The sequence below is a fragment of the Dryobates pubescens genome, chromosome 25 (assembly GCF_014839835.1).
Source record: "Dryobates pubescens isolate bDryPub1 chromosome 25, bDryPub1.pri, whole genome shotgun sequence".
NCBI classification, from domain to species: Eukaryota; Metazoa; Chordata; class Aves; order Piciformes; family Picidae; genus Dryobates; species Dryobates pubescens.
This window is the reverse complement of record NC_071636.1, coordinates 13,583,237-13,595,359: the sequence shown is the minus strand read 5'-3', so window position 1 is coordinate 13,595,359 and position 12,123 is coordinate 13,583,237. Positions and strand designations below refer to the sequence as shown.

The following is a 12,123-nucleotide window of genomic DNA, read 5'->3' as shown; positions in this document are numbered from 1 at the left end:
AGGCCTTAAATGAAGACTGAAGAATAATCACAGGGCAAAGGTATAGCAAGAAATGTAAGAACCAGGAAATACAAATTCTCACAGAAATTAGTGGAGTCCATCTTTCAGAGGCTCTCATATGAGATATACCATGATGCCTGTTGCACAAACTCTTTGTTAGCCTTGTGCTACCACATTCCTCCTGCAACAAAGGAAGCAGAGCAGATTCTAGGATTTCTTTTGGAATTTGGGTAATCCCAGCAGAAAGGCAAATGGGAGGAGCTCCTTGAGCTCACAGAAGTGCAAGATGCCACTCTGTCACTTTGGAAAGTCTCTATTTGAAACACCTGCAGTAATTCCTACTCTGGCTCAATTCCTGTGAAGTGCAGGCTGGCTCAGCAACTCTGCCTTCTGTCATGTGCTGTACTCAGCCCTGAGAAACATCAGTTCCTTGCTGAGCTATCAACAAAAGATCCTGACTCTTATTGTAACAGAGGAGCTGATGCTTTTACAGAGATGGGAACATGTCTATTAAAAAGGTAGCAAAAACTCCAACCTCCAAGTTAAACTCCACTATTACCTTCAGCAAAAGCCAGGGAAAGGATCATACCTCATGCATGTGGGGGACATCGCCCTGAAAAGTAGCTGAGTAATGGCTTCTGGTCCAGTTCTTAACAGTGCTTGGATTCACGGGTACTGAAAATATCTGTCATCTCATACTGAATTCTGATCTAAGAACTCATTCTCCCATGGGAGTCCTATTCCCAAACGTGTCTCCCCCCCCCCCCCCCCCCCCGCCCCGGAACCTTTGAATAGTTGCAGATATGCAGAAGCTGAAACCTGACCCAGGTCATTCCTAGAAATTCAGTAAGACCACTCATACATACTGAATTCACAGGATCAGGCTGATGGCATAGCTGGTGCATGTGCAACTGCACATTGAGCTGTGGGCCAAAAGAGCTCAAGAGCTGAGTTACAGAGGGAGAGGAGCTGAGAGCAAGGGCAGCAGCAGCTGGCTGGAAAACAGGCCTGGTAAGACTGACACAGAAATGTACTGCACTGCACCCCTGAATCAGAACTTACATTTCTATGTCTTCAGCTGGTTTTGTAAAGGAATTAGGACTATCCCTAAAATACTTCCAACATTTTGCAGTCTGCTCAGGACCAGCAGAAGTAGAACATTCATGAGTTAACTACAGATGGGGCTTTTTTTCTGGGAATTTGGCACTGTAGCAGGAAACAGTACTGTAACACCAGGGAGCTGTCATGAACCAACAGCATTGTTGTCTGTACCTGACCTTACCTGTAAGGCAAGGGGGAAAAAAAAGTAGTAATTTTCCATGCTGTCAGTCCCATAATATGAGCACAAATACGTTATATAAGAATAGAAGCCAAGAGGCAGTACAAACTAGAACTAATTGCATAAAATTTTACATGGAAAGATGGAACTGCATTCTGTAGGAAATGAGAGAGGAGAGAAGGTAAGTCAGCGGCTCAGGGCAGCTTATTCAAAGTATACACAATGTTACTGCACCCATTTTCTATCAGAGCACTGGATACAGTCTCAATAGTCTAACAGTCAACAACTCAGGGCAGCTTAGAACCCATTTTTATTCAAAATATACACAATAGTACTGCACCTGTGTTCTATCAAAGCACTGGAACCAGTCTCTATAGTCTTAACAGTCTGCACTGTGTCAGCGTGGAGCAGAGAATCTTAAATGAAATACAGACAGAAAAGAGAGGAGTTATTGTTGCTCAGAGTGTAATTCAGAAAGGTTACCTTGATGGGATTTTCTCAGAAAAGCAATTTGAGGTAATCTTCTTGTATTTTTTTAAATTCTTGCCATGTGTTCTGGTGTGCATTAGAGTTCACCTTTTACTTGAAACCAATCCTCAAGGCACAGAATGTCATTTTTGGCAGCAGTCACAGGTACCTCAGATTAACATAAAGACTGAAGAATATTGGTGCTTAATTATAGCTACAAAATACCTGCCAAAAGTTTGGGGTTTTTTTGAAAAGGAAAATGTTTTTGTTAGTTTTTCAACAGGTGTTATTTCTCTGGCACAGAAGTTGAAATATAAATGATCCGAATTGTAACTAGGAAAATATTCTGGAGCTTTTCCCCATAATCTGATTTTCCCTGAGCAGGTATAATCACATTTGTAAAGTGAAGAAAGCATGGATTTTATTACCCTGGTCAATTACTGATCTTTTGGGATGGCCTTCTGGGGCATTATTTGTTGGGAAGTGGTTTGCAGGTCTTTTTTTGGTTAGAGCATTAATAGAAAACAGCCCAACAAACCAGTATGTGATTTAAGTTTCTTCCTTTTAGTTCTATTTTGTTAACACCTTGGTTAAACACAAAGTTAGGGAACATTTGCACCAAAACTAGATGGCACTTTATGAAAAACCTTGCTCAAATATGTCAGACCTGGAGAAACATATAAAAAAAAAGCTTCTACTAGTTATAGAGGTATGACAGTAACTAAACACGATAGAGAATTTTGAGCCAGTGTTTACCATACCTCTTAACAAATGAATAATCACAACAGCAACAAAGACTGACTCAGAAACTTCCTCACTTTATTTTTTTGCCCCTGATTTGTATTTAAGCAATTTATTATTGTGTGTATTTCCTTAGAATCACAGAGTGGTTCAGAGGTTGGAAGGGACTTCAGAGATCATCTACTCCAACCTTCCTGCCATGGGTTGGGATGCCTCTCAACTAGACTCAGCTGCTGAAGGCATCATCACACCTTTTGTGGGCAGAAGAGGTTTACTGAATGCTGTTCTTTATTTTGGTTATAAAACATTAACAGGAATGGAAATTGTCAGTGTGTACCAACGAGGAAACAAATTTTGAATGCAAACCTTGTTCAGCTCCCCAGCTGATCAACCTTGGCAGAGTTTCTCTGCACACCGTGGCGCCATGCCAATTTAAACCAAGTCAGTCACCCTTTCTGCAGCGGTCGAGGCGGTATCTCAGAATCAGCATCAGTAAGCGCTGCGTGCTAGAGCAAAACTAGACCGAGATACTCGGGAGACTTTCTGAGATACTCAGGAGACTTTTCTGGCAGCGGGCAGGCAGGGTTTGAGCCACAGCCCTGGACAAGGCACCGTCAGCGAAGAGAGCCAGAGTCAAGGCGGCCGCGAGGGGGCACTGCTCTCACCCAGCGAGGGCCACTGAAAAGGCCCCGGGGAGCGCTGGGACCGGGGTGGGCAAAAGGGGCATGGCAGGGCAGTTTGCGCCAGCGGGGCGAAATCTCCCTCTCAGATCAAAGGCAAACCAGCAAGTTCAGCAGGAGTGAGGACGCTTAACCATGGTGTTCACTCGCAGAAAAGGCACATCCTCTTCTGCACTTGCTACAAGGGATGCAACGGCGCAGACTGAGCTTCCCCCAATACACGCAGCTGGCCAGGGCTCTGGCTGCAGGGAGTGCCAGAGCCTCTCTGTGGAAGCAGTTGGAAGACTGCCGAGACTCCGCAGTTTGCCCAACTGTACTCATATTAAATAGATTATTCATAATACATTTAAATATTCTATAAATTTCAAATGGAAAAATCTACTACTTGAGTTATTTTGTGCTATTACTTACAACAGAAGGTTGAATGGGGTGCTAAGCAGAAATCGGTCAGTCCTCACTGAAACAGCTTCAGTGAGCTGCATTTCACTACAGTGTGTGAGCATCCATACAGGCAGCAGCGTACAGAGTGCCTTTTGCTTGTGTGTTCTTAACAATGAAATGCAATGTGAAATAGTGAAGATGAAATCATTAGATATTCTGCATAAGACCGAATGTACAGCTTTCATCTCCATTTAAACACATTTAATTAATTCTAGTAAGTCAGAGAGGAATTTGGCTCTCAGTACACTTGATGAAAATTCACACAAATAACCTTACATTAATTCTTAACTGTGCATATTTAGCTATTCAATCATTTTATTTCATATACAAGCTGCTCTAAAAACCTCAACACTAATTATTTATGAACTAAAGCTCCCCTCACACAGTGGCAATGAGCTGAGTGTACACAGATTCAGTCTGAGGTCACTTACAGGGCCTGTTTCTCCATAAGAATCACATAGAGCCTAGTAACTTAAACTCTTTTATTAAGTTTTCTCGGAAGTGGTTAGACCTTAAGCCATAACACCACCAAAAACTCATGCTTCATCAGTTTTGTGGATAAGGAATTTCATTCTGGAGCTATTAATCAGACACTTTGGACAAAGTCATTCAGAAAAAGTGAAGGTGAACTTGTCCTTCTTCTATAAAAAAATACAGAAGCACCATAAGCACATATCTTTCTCTCCAGCTGAACTGAGGATAACAACCTACAGCTCCTACCAGACTTTGAGCCTAGCCAGTGGAAGCTGCTCTTTTCACATGAAGTCCCATATTCAAGCATCCACATGTCCAGAAACATGGCAGATCTTAATAGGAAAACTGTGCTAACCTAACCTAATGCAAAGTCTGCCTGAACACAGCTCAATGCAAGTATAATTGTAAAACAGTCTGGTATAATTGGGCAACAACTTTCAGAATGCCCACAGCCCAGAGTTTCTCTCTGAATTGAGCAACGTTTTCTGAGGAAACAGACCTTCACAAATGGTACTATTGCTTCTGCATGACTTACCTTGCATGTCAGAGTGATTTGCAAGCTTAAGTAATTTAGAGATGTAAATAGTTTATCGTTGCACATTTAAACAGTTAAAGAACACGGAGCAAGCAAAACAGTATTGGAAAATCTAAGGCTACCACAAAGCATCAATAAAATAAAGTCTATCAATACAATAAACAAGAGAAGAGAATTATGATGTCCTCCCTACACAAAGACTATGCAGGAGGGAAATCCCTTCTTTTCATGCTGTTCCCTCTATTCAAAGTCCAGCTATTTCTAATGGAAATTTTGTTTGCTATGGAGATTATGATTCAGCCTTGTTTTTCAATCACCAGCACATCACCATAATTACAGCAAGTGCATAGATTTAGAAGGGAGAGTGGAGATCTCTCTTCAAGATTTAATTTTCAAGGATGCATACAGTTTTAAAAGTATCCCATGAGCTAACAAGAAGTAAAAGCAACCTCTAAGCCAAGGCTCTGAAGTCTGAGCTACCAAATTGATCGATGAAGCACACCAAGCCTGGAATATCAGAAGACAGAATGAAATGGTGACGACAAACAAGATGCACCTGACTATCCAGAAGAGGTGAACTCTAGCAACAGGTAAAATGAGCAGGCTGTTACCTGCAGTACGAGCTGCTGCCAGGCGGTTGCCAGGGGCTGCCCATTGCCAATGTTGCAAATGCTCATTCGGTCTGCTGGCTGATTGGCACGCTCAAGTTGCAAGGAGACATTGCGCCGCTCTTCCTCGAGTGCACGGGTAAGCCGCTCGAAACGAGCTTCTTGCTCTTTAACAGATGCTAAAATGCTGGCAGCAGACCTGATATCATAGTCATCCATGATTGTTTTCAAATGCTCCTGCCTGTTAACTGACCAGGGCAAATGGAAAGGGTTAGGTAAAGGGGTCGGGAGGGCACAGGTCAGAGGTTAAAAATAAAAATGCACATTGTTAGTCACCTGCTAAAACACCCTTCACTCCAAGAAGCAAACTGCAGTGCTCTTCAAAAAGAATTCCTTTCCATCCACTGATTTTATTTTAATTAATCCAAGGCTACCTTACTCAAAAGGGGAGGGAAAAAAAAAAAAAAGCCCAGATGCTCACCTTGGAGAGAATTTATGTTTTATTCCTTTGATCTTTTTGCTTAAATACGCTCTGACAACGGTTTTCATCCCTCTTGCAAAGCTAATTTCGCTGTGCAAATAATAATCTACTTAAAAAGAAACATCTATTAAAAAAAGATATGGTTTTGGAGGGAACGAAGAACACAGTCTTTCTCCCCATAGACACCTGGAATTTGTGTCTTGAACAGGCCAAATGAGAAAGTTTTCTTTGTTTTTATAAATTGGTGTAAGAAAATAGCTGTGTCCACATTTTTTTTTTAAAAGCCAATGGAACACACATCCTCCTCCCCTCAATTTAGCAGACAGCAGATGTAAACAGTTTTCACTTTTAAATTATAGGAGTACACTGCAGTATGGAAAATACTTTTAAAAGCAGTCAGTGCCATTGCAGTTGAAATGGGCTTGAGGATTGCAGCGTGGTAGCCAGTGAAACAGTCTTTCATGCAGCTGTTCACTAATAATGCAAACGGAAAAGCCAAAATCAGACATCACCCGTGGAAAGCACACAGCATTGCTCATCTCTCAGTGCAGGGAAAAGAACCCCTCAGAAACCAGCTAGATGGGGTATGCCTTCTACCCTCTTGTCTTCTCTAGCAGGGTTATGAAGCATTCCATTAAAAACCCTATCTCCATCTCTATGGTGCATGCAGCAAACCACCCCCCTGCTTCCACAGATCTGTAATGTGAACATCATTTTATACTCATAAGAGTATAAAATTAGCAACATAAGCTTTAATGATGGCTTCAACTTCCTTTCACTAAAGCTAAGTAACTAGTTTGGTACCATTTACTACTAAACTACTTAGAGCACCTCTGAGATGAGCACAGAGGTGCAGTTTTCTCCCCTGTAATTCAAGAACAGGTAAGAGTTCAGTCCCTAGAAATTGTCCCTTGATGTGCAAATCAGGAGTGATTCTTCCTGCTGCCAGAGTTTCTTTGCTTTCCATTTATCAACAAGGATTTCCATAAGCACTAGAAGTACCAAACCCTGCTTTCTTGATGTTTTGCATTTTGTCCTTCAGTGGCTTTAGAGGATGCCTGCTTTTGACTGATGTGTTTTCCACAGCTTACATTTATCAGATCTCTATCCTGTGCTGATTCCTTGGTAGTTAATGTGGTCATATACTGTTAAGTTCCCCAAAGAGGGTTATTAATAGATACTAAGCTGCATGTTTTCACAAAGGTTGTTGGAAACTCTTAATGAGGCCCAAGGTCTCCCTCCTTTGGTCATACATGGTTGAAATCATGGGAAATAACCATAGCTCTGTGGTTCACTGTTAACTCCTAGGGAGTTGATGCTGGAAGGAATCAGGGTGATAAGAAATGATGCTGGAAATAGTGTGTTACCATGTATGAATCTCCTAATGTTTGCATAGAGCCACAATTTGAGCCTTTCATGTTTTCAGACCTGTAAGCAGAAGTCACTTTTCTCATCTATGCATTGATTTAACTTCTGCTGAGATTCCACAAGAAAACCAAAAACCACCAAAGGGTTTTCCAGATGTCACAAATGAGTCAAATATAGACCAAACTGTCAACCTCAGAGATCTTGTGCTCTGGGCCTTGTTTTGCTAGATTGTTAAAAGTCTATAAAACCTTCAGAGAGTACATTGGTTTCTGCAGAGGAGAGTCACCACCATCTAAAAGGGTAGCATGATCCACAGGAAGCCTGTGTAAGACAGGACAGGACTGCATGACTCACCTGCTACATCTCAGCATGATTTAGCCCTGGCACAGCCACACATAAACATAGCCAGACTTTCTGGACCTAAACTGCTCATGTGCAGCCAAGTTGCACGTTTCTGCTTTTGTGCTTCCCTGCTTTGCACAGATGGAAACAGCTCTGTTTGTCGTCGTTCCTCCCTGGAGTGCTCACAGGCTCCTAGGAGGGAGGGTGAAAGAAGTGGGACTTCAGAGCCAGGCATTAGTCACATTTTAGGGAAAGCATACATGGGGGTTGAAGCAAGGAGCATTTCTAGCTATATGTTCTTAAAGACAGCTACCTAGCTGCTAATTATCACTGCTCCTATGCTAGAGCAGAACAGCCTGATACAGTTCCAAATACACCTCAGGGGAGAGGATGCTCCACATTCAAAAAAAAATATAAAAATAGTCCAATTGTGAGAGGGATTAATGAATGGAGAAGGCTCCTTAGAGGTGCTGCAGAGCAGGAACTCAAGTTTCCTCAATCACTCCCCACGGGGGACCACCTTTCAGGCAATTCATTCTCTGCAGCTAAACCAGCTCCTTCTCACATGTGACTGTGCTATGACATTGGCATTAGCTCTTAGGGGCCCAAGAGGCTGGAGACTTCTATGGACCAATTGTAAAAAGTGAATCAAGCAGGGGTGTAGGAGGAAGAAAATGGCAAGATGTAAGCTACTGTAACTAAATTCTAAAATAAGTTCCGTTTAGAATATAAAATGTGAGTTTCTGTTCTAAGGAGAAGCATCACCAATAGCAGCAGGAAAACCCAAGAAGCACCTCTTCTCATACAGATTCTGAAGCAGTATCAGCTTCAGTGATAAAAGTCACAGCTGATGACTGAGCTGGTATAAAACTTTCAAGTCACATTCTAAGAATATGACAAAGATCTCATTCAGAAAATTCTTAATGAGCTGTAAGCCCTTGATGCCACACCAGAGAACCTAGAAAATTTGGGTTCTATAAATTGTACTAATCTCTAAGGAGCTACAGAGATCTCCATGCAGAAAATATGTTAACCTCCTTACAACCACAAATACTCTGCTGCTTCTCTCTGTGCAAAGAAAAACACAGGCAGAAAATAAACTGCATAAATTTTCAGATGTACAATTAGTGACCATAAAAATCCTAATTGCTAGGCAGAAACAGCAGCAGGACCAATAACTGCCTTTTAAGAACTCTTGGACAAAGACAGACTTCTGCATTTCAAATGCTTTATTAGCAGATAAATACTTGCTTGCTGTTGATTGCACTCCCAATTATTTACCCTGGGTTTCAACAATTTACATTATCAGCAGTCTAGACTAGAGAAGAAAAATAAAAGTACTGACTCATGAGTTACTTACACAGGCTGCCACTTGCAATTTGCTACCATTTGTAAATAAATAAAGTGCACTGAAAAGGGTATAAATAAATGAAAATATTAGACCCACAGCAGCCAGGTAAAGATTATTCCTTAGGCTGCACTTCTAAAGACAGCAAACACTTGCCTAGAGAGTGTCAAAGGCTACGCTGACAGCAGCAAATCTCTCTCCTGCCTACGTGACTCCAAATATATTAGTGTTGCATTAGAGTTAGAGCAAAGTAAGAGGATCTGGTGTTTCTGACTGATCATATGAAGAATTAAGGCATCAAAAGGGCTTCTATAAATCAATATAGCTTGAGTCCTCAATCACCCCTGTGCAAAGAGCCAAAAATGGGGTTCTATGCACTAATACCCCAGCTCGTGCCCACGTTTGAAGGCCCTTGGAAACAGACTTGTCTAGGGTCAGTTGTTACTCTGCAGAAATGCTCATTAAACCTTCACACTAATTTTGCTACTACAGGATGTAGCTGATAGTCAAGAGTTTTTTGAAGAGCCCTTGAGATTAAGGAGGGGTCAAGTTCTGTGACATTTCAGGCACTGGAATCCTAACAAGTCCTGAAGAACCTCAAATGCACTGCACTTTTCGAAGTATGCTGCCTGCCTAAGGCAATCAGGTACTTGAATGAGCTGCGTTTGAAGAGAACTGTGTCCACCAGCTAGCTGCAGTACGTCACAATGGGCTTCTCTCAGTGAGAAGGGAGGAGATTTCTGGGATCCAGTAGCCTGAGTACTGAGCATAGCCGTCCCACTATTGCTGTCTCCCAGCCCAATTTCAAGTCCATTAGGTCCTGCTGACCAAATGGTGCTATGATGAGCAACAAGAAGCTTGTAAACAGCAAATCAGCAGCTGTAGGAGCAAACACAAAGGCCTGTAAGCACAATCAGGAATGGAAGCTATGTGCTTCTACAAGAAAGCCATCAGAAAGCAAATATGGGGTTTAAATAATCTATGGAACTGAAGCATAACACATGCTAATTGTATTTTCACCCTAATGTGCCACAAGAGACGAGCAGCATAAAATGAGAGCTCCCCTCTACCCCATGCAGTACAGAGAAGCATGCAGAGCAAACCAAGCAATACACACCGAGTAGAGTACCAGGGTCTGAGTGTTAGAGCTGCTGTGACATCACCCACTACCAATAGAAAAGTACAGAAAAAGCAGGAGAGCAGCCTCAAGCAGAACCAGCTACAAGAGAGAGGAAAGAGAAGACAGAGTTAGTTATTAAGGTATTGCAGCCTCATCTGTACACACTCATCTCACCAGCTCTCCTCACTATGTTATATAAATTATTTATTACACTGTTTTCAACCTAACTTAGAGGAAAAAGAAACCATATTCAGTGATGCCAATGCTAAGATTCCTATGTAAAAAAACCCCAAGCAACCCTGGTTAATCTGATTTGTTGTCAGTGATCAATACTTGCGTGTTCCTGTGAGACTTTCTGTTAATGGCCTAACCCAGGGAAAACTGCAGACTGGAATGAGGATTTGGAATGCTACAAAACTGGATATTGCAGCCAAACACTTTAAAATACAGACATCCAGCATGACACTCAGAAATGAGAATAATTATTTAGGTATGTAACTTCAGGCCCCGTGCCTGATGTATGAGCCCCCAAATGGCTCAAGATCCTTCCACAGATACCACTTAGAGAGCAAACATTCGTTTCTGCAAGATGCATAGTGCACAATAGCTTACAGCTACTGTGTTTGGTGTAGCTGTCTGTAAGCTAATCCCCTACAAAATCCTGTACCAAAGTTTTTAGGATATGGGGTCATCCTTTTAGCTCTGTAAATCTCTGTTCTGTCTCACAACATTTAGCACCAAAACTCCTCTGGGTCAGCAACTGCATACTTACTACCTGCTTTTGCTGGAGACTGTAGAGAGCAGGACCCATTTTGCAATGGCATGGTTCTGTAAAGCAGTATGCCCAGTTTTGAGCTCCTACCACATCAAAAATGTTGCAGTTATGAAATGCAGAGCCAGTACAAACTCACTTTGCTGGTTAAAATGTTTTAGAACATTTTCAGAGAGTAATCTTGCCCCAGTAGATTTTATGCTTGACCAGGTACTGTCTGCCTTCCTGAAGCCAGTACAAACAACAAATTACCAGAAACACCATCCTTTCTTTGCATGGATCCAATCTCAAAGGCCATGGAACAATCAAGCCAGAAAACTCATTTTTCTTAAACCAACAGAAGTAAATTCTGTGCTCAAAACTTACCAGATATAACAAAACTGTGCAAAGACAACAGCCAAAGGTGAAAGTCAAGAGGCAGAGGAAAGACTAATTCTCAAGTAAATGACCAGAGGGAATAAATTAAGCATAATTCAGTTTTTACAGACAGAACAGCAACACTTTGGAAAATAAAACTAAAAACACATCTATTACATGTAACAAATTCCAAATAAACTGCTTCTCAGACCTTATGGAGAAATCTGTCTTGAGCCTGGCTCCTCTGGTTGCTGCTCTGGTTGACTGAGTTCTAATTTGACCCTTACGTGACAATCTCCACCAGTGAATAGCAATGAGGAATTCACAAAGCAAGCTATTGCAGTGGAGCTCTCTCCTAGACACAGACAGACATACTGGGGTGGTGTCAAAAGAAACAAAACCCCAAAAAAGCTGGTTGGGGCTTTTTTGTTCCTTTGGACAGAAGCAGTCTGTGAAACAAGACTTAAACTAGGGAAGGAACAAGGGCAGAGGAAATGCTAACAGGAAAACTTGAGAAGGAACTTTGGATCCTAAGGCCATAGCAATGAACACTGCAGCTCACCAGTTCTGTTACTGCAGTAAACAGGTCAGTGTGTAGCATCCGGGGTCTTACATCAGTAGGAGAGTGTATCCAATCATCTAGCAGGAATCCTTTTGTAGAACTAAATAAATTCTGCAAATAAATCTGCAGAATATCTTACCCTGCCCTGGCTTTGGCAACACCAACTAAAGAATCCAGGCACATCTCAGTACAGACAATACAGCTCCAACACTTCACTTGTCACAGAACTGGCTCAGGTCAACAGCACCACAGCATCTCCAATCTTGCCATAATGGTTGCCAGTCCATTTAAAAATCAATACTTTAATCAACCTTTTAGTTAAAAGCACTGAAATCATACTGTATCAAATTATGTAAGCTACAGCCCTCAGCATAACAGAATTGTCTTATATCTATTTGAACCTCTCTTGTGGATTAATCATTGCATGTTTAAGTGACACCCGTCATCTTCCTACACATTCCCTTCAGCAGCAATTCCTCACTTCAGCATTTTGCTACTACAAGTTTTTTGGGTTTTCCTTCCAAATTTGGATGTAGTATTTTCAGGG

At 41.7% G+C, this 12,123-nt stretch overlaps 1 protein-coding gene across 8 annotated transcripts in view; it reads right to left on the bottom strand.

Annotated features, from left to right (window-relative positions):
* The window catches only part of ARVCF (ARVCF delta catenin family member), a 258,087-nt gene that overhangs the window by 158,523 nt on the left and 87,441 nt on the right, over positions 1-12,123 (bottom strand). For 4 of the 8 annotated variants that reach the window (XM_054172818.1, XM_054172820.1, XM_054172821.1 and 1 more), the window contains 2 exons: positions 9,883-9,984; positions 5,230-5,474 (listed from right to left, as the gene is read on the bottom strand). The exons of 1 other annotated variant lie outside the window; for it this stretch is intronic. In XM_054172818.1, coding sequence (XP_054028793.1) covers positions 5,230-5,445 — 216 coding nt within the window. In that variant the 5' untranslated portion in view covers positions 5,446-5,474; positions 9,883-9,984. Of the gene's footprint in view, positions 1-5,229; positions 5,475-7,429; positions 7,556-9,882; positions 9,985-12,123 lie in introns of those variants that run through there. 3 more of the 8 variants (XM_054172817.1, XM_054172824.1, XM_009911004.2) reach the window with 2 other exon arrangements.